General features: G+C 36.5%; 1 protein-coding gene across 2 annotated transcripts; it reads left to right on the top strand.

Moving 5' to 3' along the window:
• The first annotated feature begins 1,887 nt into the window (after window positions 1-1,887).
• Window positions 1,888-13,761, top strand: LOC131795189 (uncharacterized). 2 transcript variants are annotated; one of them, XM_059112760.2, is made up of 18 exons: window positions 1,892-2,105; window positions 2,245-2,343; window positions 4,533-4,602; window positions 4,690-4,737; window positions 5,254-5,356; window positions 6,066-6,201; window positions 7,101-7,168; window positions 7,440-7,569; window positions 8,164-8,216; window positions 8,361-8,461; window positions 9,129-9,232; window positions 9,761-9,793; window positions 10,405-10,482; window positions 10,988-11,069; window positions 11,522-11,637; window positions 11,709-11,802; window positions 12,054-12,118; window positions 12,845-13,761. In XM_059112760.2, the coding sequence occupies exons 1-18, from the start codon at window positions 1,989-1,991 to the stop codon at window positions 12,932-12,934; spliced, it is 1,587 nt and encodes a 528-aa protein (XP_058968743.1). In that variant the 5' UTR covers window positions 1,892-1,988; the 3' UTR covers window positions 12,935-13,761. The 2 variants fall into 2 exon arrangements, with proteins under 2 accessions (XP_058968744.1, XP_058968743.1); XM_059112761.2 differs by lacking the exon at window positions 9,761-9,793 and having other exon boundaries at window positions 1,888-2,105.
• Window positions 13,762-15,975: the final 2,214 nt, after the last annotated feature.

The raw sequence follows: 15,975 nt of genomic DNA, 5'->3' as shown, positions 1-15,975 counted from the left end.
TTAAGACGCACAAATTTCCGGTATCATGTGATATCATTGTCAAGTGACAATTTAAAGAGAAAAAAAACAGCCAAGTTAAGATAAACTTGTAGTGTGTCAGATGGTTTTATGCCGAAGAATACACGAGTAATGATATAGTGTAAATTAACGGCTGATTAGCTTGGATGATTAAACACCTAGGTCAGTCAGGGTGAAGCAAACAAATACTTTGCCGCAAGTTTAGTCAACGCACTATCAGGTTCCATTCGAGCGTGGGTATTTGTTTGGTTCAGAAACTTAGGTGTAGGTCAATCAAGTACTAATTTACACCTCATCATTACTGGTTTATTCTTTTGCATAAAACTTAACCTTTTCCTTTTAATTTTCACTTGACGGTGATAATCTGACAATATCCGAACTTTGTGCGATTTTCTTCACTGAAAAGCTGAACCAAACGAACCCAGAAGGTTCTGCGCTAATCTTGCACCGCAGACGGCAGCTTGTTATAAACAATAGTAGGTTTGTGTGGTAACTTCGAGGCTGAGAATCCAAACTCGACAATTATGATTTTGTCTCATGAAAATCGTATTGTTGATACAGAATGTTAGAAAAATCGATAAAAATTTAAGGGTGAGCCGGTCAATCGTGAACATACTAAAGCACTGAATATAGCGGCAAAGGCATTCGATGTCAGTCATGTTGTTGAAAAAATGAGTGGTCATCCAGGATCAAAAATTTAGCTTAAAATTTCATTTCTGTCCATGCACATTCCCTTATTTAGAAAACTTCGAAAGATTCTTAGTCCTTAAATATCTCCACAATAACATTCTTTCTGTTAATGAGTCGCCGAGTTCTCAATCGTTAGCGGTTGTTTCTTGAGGTTACTAAAAATTCCAGAAGGAATCCGGGTAGACGCCAAATGTGATGGGTTTCATTTATAAATACAATTAATCATCATCGCGACCTCGAGGGATACGGCTGAAGAAGCAAGACTTATTTTTAACACTGTCTGTTTCTCTTTTTAAGACTTCATTAGCGGCTGTGAGCTTTCTAGTGTTAACAAGTTTAGTATGAATGTTTTTAACTTCATTTGAATTCTGACAATTTTTGTTTTACATATTTTTCGTATCCCGCACTTTTAAAACACATTCAAAACGAGAAACAAAATGAAAAGTTAGCTATTCAAATCGAAGTCCTGCTAGCAAATGTAAAATCGCTTAAGGGCCGTTCCCACTTATGTGCGAGTAGTGGAGGCGCGCGACAACGGACGCGCTTTCACTTTTCCCGCGCGCGACTAGGCTGATCGACGCGCGCGAACAAAGAACTCGCGAGACAGAAAGCATTTCGCGCGACGTACCGCAACACCTTATGTTTTAGCTTTTAAAAAGGCTGTCTGAAGTCCTATGCCTTGCTTTAGACTTACACAATGTATACTTTAGTCGTCACTAGTGTTATAGCTGTGTAAAAGGCTTTCGTTTTAAGTAATTGAGTCCAGTGAGTCAATTCAATCTTGATCGAGAGAGTGATGGTCAGCAGGCCCCCGCTTCCCCACCCCTGACATAACTCATTCACGCATTACCAAAAGTACTCAGCTTTACGTGAAGACTCCTATTATGTTCATCTATTGTTCTTGATCATTCTCTCGGTGCTTGGGCAAGTTCTGCATCAATGAACTCTACAATGAATATGCCAAGAGTCCATGCAGAAATTCTGGAGAAATCGTCATCCGCCAACTGGTTGAAATGTCGGTATTACTTTGGTGAGTTTTGACACGCGGAAAGGATTGTTAACAAAATTTTGAAATGGCACTCATTCATCAAGAATTACAGAAAATCAGTTCCTGTATACGTGTTGTAAAATGCTTATTGTTGCGTTACCTGCTATCTCATTTCCATATCAAAGTAAACCTACGTGCCCAGAGTGCTTTTAGTCAGTAATAATATTCCAGAAGCATCAAAGTTATCAGCATTAGCGCTCGGCGTCGCTTGGAAGACTTTGGTTCGAACAAGATGGTGTGCTTTACTCCAAAAGTTTACTTTCTAATTCTGCTTTGCACATGGATTTCTTGCCAGTTTTTCGTTCCATCGGATTCACGTGCCTTGTTTAGCTTTAGCAGAGTTAGACGGGTAAGTTAAAGTTTTTTTATTTATTTATTTAAAAGCAAGGTCAACTTAAAAGATATTTGAGGATCGTTGTATAGGTCGTTGGTAAGAGCCCTAACTTTTCGCGCTGTGAGTAATAAACAACGGTTTCTGTCGTTTTTAGGCGACTGAGGAGAATGTTGAGAATAAGACAAACAGCTCCGACGAAGGACGCCCTCCGTGCGAGGAAGACATGAACGGGCCTTATCCTTGTTCGTCTACGGTAAGTTAAAAAGTAGTACCGAAAATTTTCCTTAGCACTAATGTTCAGGTAATGTTTAGTTTTGTGTGACCCGTCATGAAAAATTTGATTCATTTTAACCGCGTCCGATCAAGAGTTCCATCGTCGCTCGTGATCGTTCACGCGAAAAAAGCGAAGTTTAAGCTAGCAATCGTGAGTACATCCTTGCATGAGATTTAAATAATTTCCGCCAATTTGGAGACAAAACATGGCTGTAAAAGTAAATTTTTTTCTCGTTCTCGTTGCTTAGAGAATGGCAAGTACATATGTGGAAAATTGATTACCCTTAAAGGCTGCTTTACGGATTTGTGATCTGTTCTTCGCGTTTTAAGTTGATTGTACACTTCTGTAACTGTCTAAACGGGCGTGTAAACAATCGTATGGTAATTTTTATTACGCCCATTTTAAGTTATACCCCGGGCCTTGATCGACACATGAGTATTCAAATTGAGAAGCGATTTCGTTTGAAACACCTAAGTTATTAGTGTTGTCCATGAACAATTTTTTTTTCTTGTCATGGTTATATACTGTGTTAGCTAGTTCCAATTTTCTTGGCGAAAAGACTAAGTGTTTGTTCACGGTCTACTACACCTGTTTGATTGTACAGTCTTTGTTTAAATACTACAGATATATCTTTTTTTTGTTTTTAATGCTAAAGTTTACCTCGTACGTGTTCTTGTGCTCGATTTTATCCTCGATCACGAAAGTTATCTGGAAAAGAACAATTACAGAGCACAAATCTATCGCTCAGAAATATTTTTAGTGAACATAAAAGCTAAAAAGAGCTCTAGTCATTGAAGTGTAAAAATATATTGATTTCTTAGACGAGGGGTGCGAGTTTCTAGATGTTGCTACGTGTATGTGGTTGCTTATCAAAGCTGAAAATTTTCTGATAATTTTATAAGTCGTTTCCTGTGGCGAACTACGCAAACTTTGACGAAATATGATACAGAAGAGACCAGCGACAGATATGGTCACGCACGTTTGTCGAGTTCGGTCGTTTTGTGAATTATCAACTCTTGAAATTGTTAATTTATCATCCTAACACTATTTAATCTTGAAAAATAAAACAGGTGCGGCAATAAAAATCTGAAACTTTGGTTTGCGGAAATCGTTGAAGTGAAAAAAGTAATTAATAGACTCGTTTTTTCCAGCTCAGTGATTATTTTGGCGTCTTCAAGTTTCAAAAGAAGGACGCCCAGCGCAGTATGTCTTTGATATGTAAATACTTGTTTTCGATTCTTTTCTGGAGTCAGCTAAATTTAGGTTAACTCACTGCTATATAGGATATATATTTATCAAAATTTTCCGAGTATCTGAAGTTTGATTGTAGTAAATAGTAAGATATTTGTGTGTTTGGAACGCTATATACCTAAATTTTTTTCAGTTTTGCAAGCAGACATTGATTAATACCTCTGGTCCACATAATCAATTTAAAAGCCAACTAGCTTTCAGTGTTTTTTAAGCTTGGTTGCTTCCAATGAATAGGTGATTGTTGTTTGCGGCTTTTAAAAGCAGTTTAGGTCTTGGCTCTTGAAAGTTCCTAAAGGTGGTTGTTTGTATGACACACCTAGCTACTTAGCATAATATTTGATGTAGAGAAATTTTCTAGATCTCAATAGAAGAATGACAGACTCCTAATGATAGACTTTTGACTTTTTTTCCCACAAGCAGCTTTGTAGAATGCCAATACTTGATTCAAACATGAAATCGGGTCTTTAACTTTTGTTTTTGTCTCTGATTATTTTGTTATAGGGACAAAGAAATTTTCATACAACAATTTCTCCCTTTCCACATATGAAACAAATTTGTCATAGCTTAATCATAGTCAGTTGTATAGCTTGATAATATGCTGAGGTGTTCAAAAGAGATCTGCGCATTCTTCAAGAATGAGAAATACTTCTAATTGTATCTGACTCACTCATGATTCTGCTATCAGCCAGTCTTAAACAAAAGATTTGTTTTATTTGGTAGAATTGTTGACTAAATCTGTTGTCAGTATGGTGCTTGTTGGTCTATAAGCCACACCATAGAAATGCTTTTGCAATCTGGTGCATCAAGCTTAAAAGCTATTGTTTTAATGTAGAATTTACTCAACCTTGTATCAAAAACCAAAAACTTCATTGTTGGCTGTAGATAACTGTTGCTTATTTCTATTCTAATCTTTGCAGATAACTGGTAACCTGTTGCTGATGGTGTTTTATGGCGCTATCCTTGGAGTTGCTGCGAAATGCATTTCTGGTATGTTTTTAATAAGTTTTTTCAGAGAACTCAGTTGTTGGGTTCATAGTTAATAATGCATTTTAATTTTGTTTTTCATTGTTGCAGATGGTGCTGAACTGTTGTTGGATCTTGGCTGTAACCCTTCTCTGATTGGTAAAACGGCTTCTCTGTTTAATTGTAACTGCAATTTATACCATGTAGTTTCTACAAAACACTATACCATTGACCATACTTCTTGTGATTAAAATATGAAACACGACTGGCCATCATTTTTGATTCACCTCACTCTGGAGCACTTTGTTAGAGTTAGCTGTGATTGGGAAATGCGAATGGGAAAATCTTTATTCCAGGCTGACTTGTATAGGAGTACTGCTACATCTTGTGGACTGGGTACCAGTCCATCTTAAGTAAAACTCCTTACAGCAGCCTCTGGGGATTCCTAGAGAGCTCTTCGTACCCAGTGACATTCCTGGGTGGAGGATGACAATGTGATAAAATATGTCTTGCCCACAAACACATCACAATGTAACTAGTCTCATCTCAAACCTGCACATTTTAATTTGGACTTTAGGGTAGTAACCATAAGCCACAAAATCTCTCTCAAATAGACAACATAACTGTTTCAAAAAGTTTGATAAACAAATGAGAATATCTGCTTTTATTTTTCAGGTGGTATTGTTCTTCCTTTGTTGGGAGCTGTACCAGACTCGGCTATCATCATTGTATCGGGTTTGGGAGATGATGCACAGGATAAGTTGTCTGTTGGCATGGGGTACGAAAACAAATGTTACTAATTTAGTTGTTCAAGTTTGTGTTAATTTGCAACCTACCTGAAAAACATTAAACCTTCCCTCATCTTTCATTTTTTTTTTTTCACATGGCTCTGTTGTTTTGTGTTGCTTTGTCTCTGAGCATTGTCATCGTGTAAATCTAACAAAACATCACACTGAATTTCAAGTTTTTTTCCTATAATCCATGTTAATCTTCTCCATCCATGGCCAACTTTCTTCCCTCTTGATTTAGTCTGCCCTCTTTTTTTGTTTTAGCATCTTCCTGCACTAAAGTTTTATAGTCTCTTTCAAGTTATGCCTAATGTAAGCATAAAGTGTGAAATTGATGAAATTATTTCTGTTGTCAATATGAATCCACTTTCATCACTGCTGATCCTAGTGGTATAAAAGATGCTTGTCAGATAGCAACCTGGACCTAGTTGTTGAAAGGGGGAATAGTACTGGGATAGCACTATTCCCCCTTGGAACAATACCAGTGGATAGTGTTATACACCTTATGAACAACTGGCCCCTGGTTTGTCTGGCTAAGCTAACAAATAGAGATCTGTGAAGCTCATTTGTTTAGATACCAAAAAAAAAAATTTTAAAGGCTTGATTTCATATGGGGGCCAAGTCTTAAAAATATACCATATTCCTAAACCTCTGGGAATCAACATAAATTATTGAGACTCTTTTGATTGTCTTGTGCAGGACATTGGCAGGCAGTACCATCATGTTACTAACAGCAGCATGGGCAGGAAGCTTGGTGGTTGGAAAGTGTGACCTTGATGTTAATGGTGAAGCCATTGAAGGCAGTGGATATGGAAAGATCAGCTGTAACAAACAGGTAAGTCAGAACCTCAAATACTCTTTATCTTTATAGTCTTGGTGATTTGAGGATTCAGTGCACTTATTCATCAAATGGCGCAAAGATTAGAGACTAATTTTCTTGGAAAGGGCCTATTAAACCTCCTAAGGGTTAAGCCTGATAGGTTAAACCTCTATCTGGAACCAGCTCGTCCCTGCCAACAATTTCTCATGTTTGGCAGAAAGAATTCAGATATCACAGCCTTGATTTTTACATTGATGAAATGGGTGTAGTTTTAAAAGACTTTATTGAGAGCTTATGAGAATGATAGCATTGCCAACTGCTTTCAAACAGAGGAAGGGAGAGCCCTGCAAGTGTTTAGTCTGAAAGATGCTACCAGAAATATTACATCTTTGCTTATCTTCATCAAATGTGATCATAAAAGTACTGATAAACTGAGAGTAACATTGTTGTCTTTTACCAACAAGTTATTTTTAACCCTTTAACTCCCAAGATCTGACTGCTAATTCTCCTTTCTAGTTGCTACACTTTTCATTGTGAATTAGTTAGGAGAATTTGGTATTAGATTTAGGTAACAACTTCTACCTGCTAAATTTGAGTAGTCTCATCACCTGTTTGTTTGATAATGAATGGATATTGTACAGTAGGGAGAAGTTACATGTTGTCACTTCTGGGAGTCAAAGAGTCAAAGGGTTAAGAGTGCTGTTTGTTTTACAATCCAAATGAACAATTCCTACAGTCCCCTCCACCCCCCCCCCCCTTTAGTGTTTATTGTTGAGATTCCATGGTCATTAAATTATTTGTGGTCTATCTTCCATTTTAGATCAATAGCAATTTTTTTTGTTTTGGTTTCTTTTTTTTTTTTTTTTGTTTTTTGTTTTTTGTTTTTTTTCAACTAAGCTTCTGTTTTATTTTAGGGTGTGACAATCTTGCCCAGTGTCAAGACAGCTGTAGGAATTATGCTGCTTACTTCACTTTCATACTTGTAAGTAACACAGAATTTCGTCAACCCATTACACCCCAGCATCAATATGAATTTTCTCCTAACTATATGGTACTAACATGGAAATTTCATTTAACAATCAAAGCTTCTTAGGTTGGTGATCATTTCCTTTATTCTCACAATCTTAATGAATGATTCGGCAGTTTTATTGTAAGGGGAAATTAGATACTTATCACTCTTAGGGTTAAAAGGGTTAACAATGCTGTGAAGCTTTTCAAAGTTTGAACTTGTGAATATTCACTTTTTTTTTTAGTATTGTACAAGGAGCTGACTGGCATTTTGGCCCACATAACTTTGGACCTCAGCCGGATTATGTGCGCAAGGCTGCTTTGGCAACCATGGTCATTTGCTTCATTGGCTTTGTTGCCTACCTGATTTTCTTGGTAAGTTTATCTTTGATTTATGATAATTATAATAATTAATAACAATTACAATGATTAAATTTTGTACAGTGCAAATTCCATGAAAGAGTGACCAAATTCACTCATTATTACTGATGGTATGATTGCACTACGTCAATGTGTAGAAATGCCAAAGAGTTTGGTTGAGGGAGTGCATGTCTGTTGACAAACAAAGAAGTTCATTGACTTCTTTGTTGACTTGCTGACTAGCTGGCTGGATCTGGCGACTGACTGGCTGTTGGTTGACTGGCTGACCAGTCAACTGACTGGCATATAGGCTGGCTAACTTACTAACATACTGAGTGACAGACAGTAAGCTATCCAGCCAGCTATCTGACTGGTCAGTAGCTTTGTGAGCTAGCTGATAAGCTACAGTGTAACTGACTGGGAAGTTGGCTTACTGACTGGCTTAACTGACCAATCAGCAGACAGCAAGACAGATTGACTGACAAATGTATTAACAGATAGGAAGAGCTAGAAGGAGGAAGGTTACTTGTGAACATCATTTTGGACTGCAAAGATTGGGTATCACTGATAGACTAATTAAGTTTTCCTTGATCTTCTTTCAATCTCTAGTTTGTTGACAGCAAGTCAGCCGAAATGAGAGCAGATAAGCATCGTCAAGAAATGCAAGTCAACCTTACTTTTTATTTATCTAACATTTAATTAATTTATCTAAAATTTTAAAAAGCTAAAGCATGTTGTCCAGATTAGTTAACCTATAATGCAATTTTTCCTTGATATGCGGTTGTTTTTGTTATCATTGACCTTAGGATGCAGCGAAGGGTGCTACACCGTTTCGTCATGATGGCCAAGAAAACAATGCCAGGCAGAGCTGATAACCTTGATGGGGAAGACAAAGTTGCACAAGAAAGTAAGTAACAAATTACAAGTTAATCATATCTCCAAGGTTATGTTGAGTTTTGATTCTAGGATTAAACCACTTGTCAGTGCAAGACTTAAGCCTAAAAGGGGAAAATCATACAGGATTTGGCTGGTTCTGTTTTCATCTACAGGAAAAACATTGTATGTAAATCTTTGAGCCAAATTATCTTGGAAACTTGTACCCAACAGTTCGTAACTTTAGATTTTCAGGAGTGTACAATGAAGGAGTTACAAATGTTTGGTTTTGTTTTGCTGGTGCTTTGTGATTGATCCAGAAAATGTTTGCCACCCTCATTTCCAATCATATTTAAAACCAATGAAACCAATCTTTATTTGGCTTTGAGTGTTTTTGGTCAGATAACAAACCTGAGGGCATTTTCTTTGAGTTCTTATTGGCTTATTGTGATATTTCCCACAACCTTTAACACCCTTATATCAGTATGCATATTCTCAATAATTCTCTCTATACATTTCCATTTTTGCTGATGAGGAGAATTTGTTTAGGTTTGATTCAGGGATGATTGCATAGGGAGAATATGCTAATTGTTTTATGTTACAATAACACTACATTGAAAATCATTTTCTCATCACATTTGGTGAGCTATAAATTTACATGGTTGATGTGAAGTCACAATTGGGACGTGTTTTTTATCAAGTTCATGTGCAGAAGAAATACTTCAAAGCTTGGCGTCTTGGTGCTGGAATGGATAAAAAGCAGCCATCTGAGACAGACCCCATTATGCCTAAAGATGATAAGGAGGTAGAGAAATAAGTATTTTATTATAACACTTTACACCCTAACATCAGTATGCATATTCTCCATACTGTTCTTTCTACATTTCCTAAGGTGCTGGCAAGGAGAATTTGTTTACCGATCAAAAGCTTCTTTCGTCGGTGATCATTTCCTTTATTCTCATGACCTTAATGTGTGATTCAGGGGTGATATTGTAAGGAGAAATTAGATGCTAGTCACCCTAAGGGTTTAAAGGGTTAATAATGCATCAAGTGATACTAAGCTGGTAGCATTGCTTCCTTTCAGCTCCGTAACTCTTTCTTGCCTTACTCACTCCTAACTTTCAATTGCCAGAATCTAACCAATAATTACTTTTGTCACACAAAAATGAATTTTTACAGTTTTCATCAAATGTGTTTCATTTCCAAAAAAATTTTATGGTCTCTGTACCTGCATGGCTTTTGTCAGAATAAGAGGTGAAATGAATTAATAAAAATGGGCTCAAAATTTTCCTGCAAATTTTGAATTCTTTCTTTTACCATTACCACTTAACAGGAACTTATTCACAAAGATTCTTTTGAAATTGAGGTGAGTATTATCTTCCACAGAAGCAAGAATCAAAAAACACTACTGTTGTCATCATTTATTCCCACATCTAAGCTCCATGATTCTATCTTTCATTTTCAGCGATCTCTTGCACATTTTTACATGTAACAGCCATGTTCGTTGAACCTTCCTTCCTTTTTAGTTATTAGCACTCTAAAAGAGTCGTGTCAAAGCAACTTATTGATTCATCATTTTTATCACTGTTTTTATCACCTCACTGCAATCTACACATATTTTCACACCATTGGTAAATCATTTATGGAATATAAAGTAATTTGTTTTATAACATTACTCTTTTTATTATCTTCCTCTGAATTACTTAACTGCAATTGCCTTGCTTTAATAGCAAACTAATGTTGTTAATATACTAACCACCTTGATCTAATGTTATTCTAAGCAGTTTGGTGTTGTTATCTTGTCCATTTTATGACTAAATAATTCAATATTATTGTTAATGTGAGAATTTTAACTCTGTTCTGTTTTAAAATAGTTTTAACTTGTGATTGGTATTATTTGGAATGCGTGGTTATGAAAACTTGGAAATGATCAGTTTTTCAGGATCTGTGCTGAATAATGTTTTTAATCTTTGATAGGAAGAGGAAGAAGAAGAGGAAAGCACCACTCATTTGGCCATCAAGTGTGTCAGCCTCCTTGTTATCGGAGTTGGTTTGGTGAGTAAATAAGACTGATTTCAACAAATAAGACAACAGATAGTTTTTAGGACTCAGAATTTTTCCTTTTTTTCCACACTCATGACAAGACGAAAAACATCTTTCTCTTTTTTTTTACCAAGCTCATAACGTACCATCTTATTCTATTCACAAACATGACCCTATCAACATTGCTGATCCTAGCAGTATGCAGGACACATATCATAAGTGAACTTTGTATGAGCTTCACTCACCATAGGGTCTCTGTGGCTTTGAAGGTCTGAGGTTCATTTCCTCATTGGGACTCAGATTTTTTTTTTGTCTTGTGACAAGACAAAAAACATCTTTCTCCATTTCTTTACTGAGCTCAAAACTTACCATCTTTCTTGTTCTATTAATATATAATTTCTTCTTCTCCTAAAATAAAAAATCCAGCCTTACTTCCAACTTGAGCAATAGTCATCATAAGGTGCCCTAGTCCTCTGTCACCTTTATTTAATTGTGAACATCTTTTTTATGTGGACAGGTAACAGTCTTTGCTGATCCAATGTGTGATGTGCTTGATTCCCTGACAAATAAAAACAACAAGTCATTTATTCCTATTTCATGTAAGTTGAGTCTACTGTATAAATGAATTGTTTCACTCCCAACAACTCATTAGTAATTCTCCTTGCCAGGCTAGTTTGCAGAGTTGAGTATTGGATCCACTAATAAATCCCTAATTGATGTTTCTCTTTATTCTCATCACTTGTCTGCTTGGTATTGTATTGATACTGTAAGGAGAAATTCTTTCCTAGTCACTTGTAGGAGTCAAAGGGTTATTAAACACACACTGTAGCAAATGTTAAAAAAATCAGATATTTCTATTTCATGTAAGTTGAGTGACTACAGTTTATTTAAATCATTTTGAAACCTGAGATCTTTGATAAAAGTCTACTAAACAAGAAACAATAGCAGAGCAGAACAGTTTGTGTTATGCTATTAACTAGTTTTATTGAGTATTGTGTTTGATCCATCCACTTTTCATTCAATAATGTAATGTAAATTTTTTTTTTTACAGCTTTCTATGTGTCATTTGTGGTGACTCCACTGTGCTCAAATGCTTCAGAACTTGTGTCTTCTCTAATTTTTGCTGCCAAGAAGAAGAAGGAGAATATTTCCATGACCTTTGCACAGGTAAAGTTTATGGTTGATGAAAATTTCAGTAAATGAAACAACTCTGACAACTTTTGTACTCTTCACTTTAGCTGTATGGTGCTGGAACCATGAACAACACTCTGTGTCTTGGCATTTTTGCTGCGCTTGTGTACTTCAGGGATTTGAAGTGGTACTACTCTGCAGGTCAGAAAAATGTCTAACGATTCACAACTTTTTTTTTTTTCATTTTATTTGTGCCCCTGATAAATTGCAGCACTACAAACTAAAGGATTTACCATATAATGAAAGGCTGAAGATTTTTCAGTCTTATTCCCCTTATTACAAGATTCTGAAAAACAGTTTTTGTTTAAGAAAATAATATATTTTAAATTAGTGATCAGATTATCATATTTATAGATAAAACCAATTTTTGCTTATTTTTTCTTTCATTACAGAGGTGACTGTGATAATCTTTGTGCAGTGGGTAGTTGGAATCGTTGGCTTCCGTCTGACATACAAGGTAAGCTTCACCCTTCTATTTTGAGATCCCTACTTGATCCTGTTAGTTTTTGGAAAGGAGGAAGAGTAATTTACAGCTAATCAACTTCTGTTTGATGCTAAATAGCATTGTAGCAAAACAACGGTAAACCCCTGAGGTTAGGAATACAGTAAAGAACTTGTGAGTGGGTTGATGGAGACTCTCAGTCAAGCTTTTACCCTTTGCACCTTAATATCAGTATGCATATTCCCCGTACCATTCTCTTTACATTTCCCATGGTACCAACAAAGAGAATTTGTTAACAATCAAGAGCTTGTCAAGGTGGTGATCATTTCCCCTATTTGTATGAACTTAATGTTTGATTAAGGGGTGATTCTGTTAGGAGAAATACTGGTATGTTGCTCTTAGGAGTTGATGGATTAAGTATTCATTTTGTTTCCCATGTTAAATGCTATGTTGAGACTAATCCTTCCTTCAATGCTATATGTCATAGGTGACTATTCAAAAATCTGCTAGTTTTCACACAGTCTTAACAAATTTAAGGAGGGTGATACAGGATCTTACTTACTACCCATCATGCCTGTGTGGCACATAGGGCAGCAACGAAATCCTTCCAACCCTGTCTATCTTTAGTCAGTTTTTCAATGGTGCTCCAGTACAGGATCTGACCCAAATAAATACTTGCTTGCCTTTTCACAATATAGATACAAGACTTGACATTGATAACTGTTCTCATTTCCCTCCTAGTTGTGGACAGGTATCATCGTTGGCTCACTGTATGTTGTATCAATTGGCTTGGTGGCTCTCCTTGAAAGCAGTGCCATCGGTTGGAAGTAACTTGTTTGCAGATTCCAATTCCACACTGCTTTATTGTGCTCTGAAATTATTCTTTGCTTGAATGAAACCCTGGCTGTAAACTTAATGGTTGTTTATTTTTTGATGTTATCCATTTATATTGTAATGTTTGGATCTTAGTGCAAATATTCAGTTTACAATAATTATTTGGGTAACAATTAATACGTAACTGAGTTGTCTTAAAGGTGGTCAAATAGTGAGGCTTTTTCATGAATCACAGTGCTTTCTATTTCTTTCAAAATATTGAGTGATGAACTTAAGAAATGTCCTCATTAGCTATCTCATGTTGTGAGACATAAAATTTTGGTTGTAAAAACTTTTTTCAGTGGAAGAATAATTCTTGATAAATTGAATTCAGGAAAGTTTGTGTTGCTAAGGGGGAAGTGGAAAGAATCAAATCATAATTTTGCCTGTTAATTGTTTGGCATGAATTTCTTCCTCCCTAAATGCAGCTTGCTCAGATTTATCCATGGTTTTGTGGTTTTTATTTTTTCTTATTATTAATATTTCCGTAATCTGGCAAAACACCCACCCACCTTCGAAAAAGGAAATCCTTCAATTATGTTTTGATATGATAAGTGGCAAATTGCACCTCACAACTGTATTAGTCTTAATGAATTTTCGATAACTTAAAATGAGGCAACAATATCTGTGCCAATGGCCTGTGGAGACTGGGTCAGAATAAATTAAGTGGTATGCCTCTAATGAAGGGTGTGATAATCTACAGGAAGACAAAGAAGATTCGCATTCTCTTTACGCTATTCCTGTAATGTAACTTTTGTATTAAAAGTGGATCAAGTGGTGACTCATTTGATGCTTTTGTGATGTTTTTATGGTGCAGCACTCTTGTTTGCCTGTCAGACACTAATTTTTCCTCCCATTTGGCGTCATGCAGTTTCAATCCTTTACACCTAAACTTTAGTATGGATATATTGCCCATACTGTTCTCTAGTTGGTGATCATTTCCTTTATTCTCGTGTCCTTGTTTCTTCACATAGATAACGGCGTGATATGTGATTAACACAGTCTATAGACCGTAAGAGTTTACGCCACCCTCTGCATCAGTAAATTAATCATAATAATTTAATATATTATCAAATTATATTAACGTCGTAAAATCTTGCACAAAAAAAAAAGCAATGAGTGAATGAGGGAGGGTGAAAAAAAGCTTTTCGCTTCGAGTACCACTTTATCCTGCCTCCTTGACTTCTACGCCCACTGCCTCCCCACCCTTTACTGTATTACTCGCGTCTTCAGGTTGATAACAAAGATTAAGTTTCAATTTTTTGCACAACTTATAATTGTTTACCTTTCTCAGGCGTTTCTTTTTGTTTTGTTTTTTTTTATTGTTGTTGTTTTCTTTTTTGAAGGGGGGGGAGCTAGATAATTGTCTCCAGATGATTATTAAATTACAGGGTAGTTTTTAATGAGCCGTCAATAACCTGGTTATCACACTTTGAGCATCGCTTCTTATATCTCACTATGGAGACCTCATTCCACTGTTCAATATGATCGCTATTGAAGTCTTGGATACGTATTGACATGTATTTAGGAATTCAGAAATTACCAGGATCATGCCATTTTGAGATTTCATTGAAGAGCGAAACGTGTCGTTTTGAGATTGGTGCTCCTGTCTAATTTAGCCCTGCTTCTAATTAAACTAAGCAAGTACTCATCGCGTTTAACTTTCACTCTTCTTCGAAAGTAGCTAGTGTCGTGAGCAAGGTGAAAGTTGGCTTCAATGGATGATTCATATCACAACACAGGAACTGAAGGAACTGTAGAACCGTTTGCATTTTGAGCGTTCATTTTAAGCTCTGGTAGAGCATTATTGTACATAACTGTCCGGCTGGCTATCACATAAACCTATTCACATTTCTTCGAGAAGTTGAGATTTTCTTAAAACCTCAGCGGAAAGGTTGAAACGTTGTAATACATTCTCTGATAGATTTATACACCGGCATGATGCATCTATTTGATTTGCAATTGCAGAAGCAAGGTCTTATATCAGTGGCGGATCTAGGGATCTAGGAATCTAGGGGAGGGGTCCGGGCCCCCCCCCCCCCCCTTATTTTGGGTAAAAAAATAAAAGAGAATCTCAGAAGGAAGAAAAGCCGAAAGGAAGAGGGACAAAAAAACCGCCTATTCTCCCTCAGCTAAAGGTCTGGATTCGCTACTGCATATGTACTTATTTTTCTTTGCGATACCTACAATAATGAGGCCGATCAACAAAGACATTTGGCGACATTTGGCCTGATATGACTCGCTTTGATCGCTGCAGAATTTTCCAGTGATACAGCTTGCAAGACACCGCCAAACAAAACTTTGCTGGGTAAGGTTTTCCACTGGATGATAATAAGCAGCAATAAACAACATGAGGTCGCCTTTTTAATTTCTGCTCCCGCCTCCTGCCCTCTCCGATCTCCAGCCTCTTGCTCTCCCGGGCGCCCTCCCCCCTGTACCCCTCCACTAATGTAGAGCAAATAATTTGGTAAGGTCAAAAGATTTGTTCCAGTAAATTGGCTGTACAAAAGCTAACAAGGGATAACGATTTAGGCTTTTATTACGGCTTAAAACTTCATACGTACATTAAAGACTAAAATGTTGAATACTGAGTCATTTTTTAAGATTGTTTATTTCAGAACAAATGGGTTGGTTCCTCGGAAACAAGACTCAGGATTTACTGGAACACTTCTCCACCAAAAATTCAATTAGCATAATGTATGGTTTCTTGCGCTTTACTTTAATATTAATTATGTCAAGCTGAAGGGATGTACAGATATCTTGAAGACGAAGGAGCTCGTCCAATTTCTTGTTGGAGGCATAATCGCAGAGGTTGGAATTGTCGGTCGTAGTTTCTGGCGATTTCTGCCGTTTTAAGCTTGCTTTACCATTAACATGGATAACAGTAATACTAAAGCAAGCTTAAAACAGCAGAAATCGCCAGAAACTACGACGGATACACGGGGCATGAGTAAGTTTTATTGATTTTACATGTAAAATATTCATATTTCGAAATATTT

The sequence above is a fragment of the Pocillopora verrucosa genome, chromosome 2 (assembly GCF_036669915.1).
Source record: "Pocillopora verrucosa isolate sample1 chromosome 2, ASM3666991v2, whole genome shotgun sequence".
NCBI lineage: Eukaryota > Metazoa > Cnidaria > Anthozoa > Scleractinia > Pocilloporidae > Pocillopora > Pocillopora verrucosa.
The sequence above is the reverse complement of the archived record's forward strand: the minus strand, read 5'-3'. Positions and strand labels throughout refer to the sequence as shown.

Bases quoted from the DNA above. Each gene is read 5' to 3' on its own strand.
- LOC131795189 (XM_059112760.2), top strand. From the start codon at position 1,989: ATGGTGTGCTTTACTCCAAAAGTTTACTTTCTAATTCTGCTTTGCACA. The intron at 8,462-9,128 runs GTAAGTAACAAA...TTTTTTATCAAG, and splicing joins AGACAAAGTTGCACAAGAAA to TTCATGTGCAGAAGAAATAC. The intron at 9,794-10,404 runs GTGAGTATTATC...AATCTTTGATAG, and splicing joins AAGATTCTTTTGAAATTGAG to GAAGAGGAAGAAGAAGAGGA.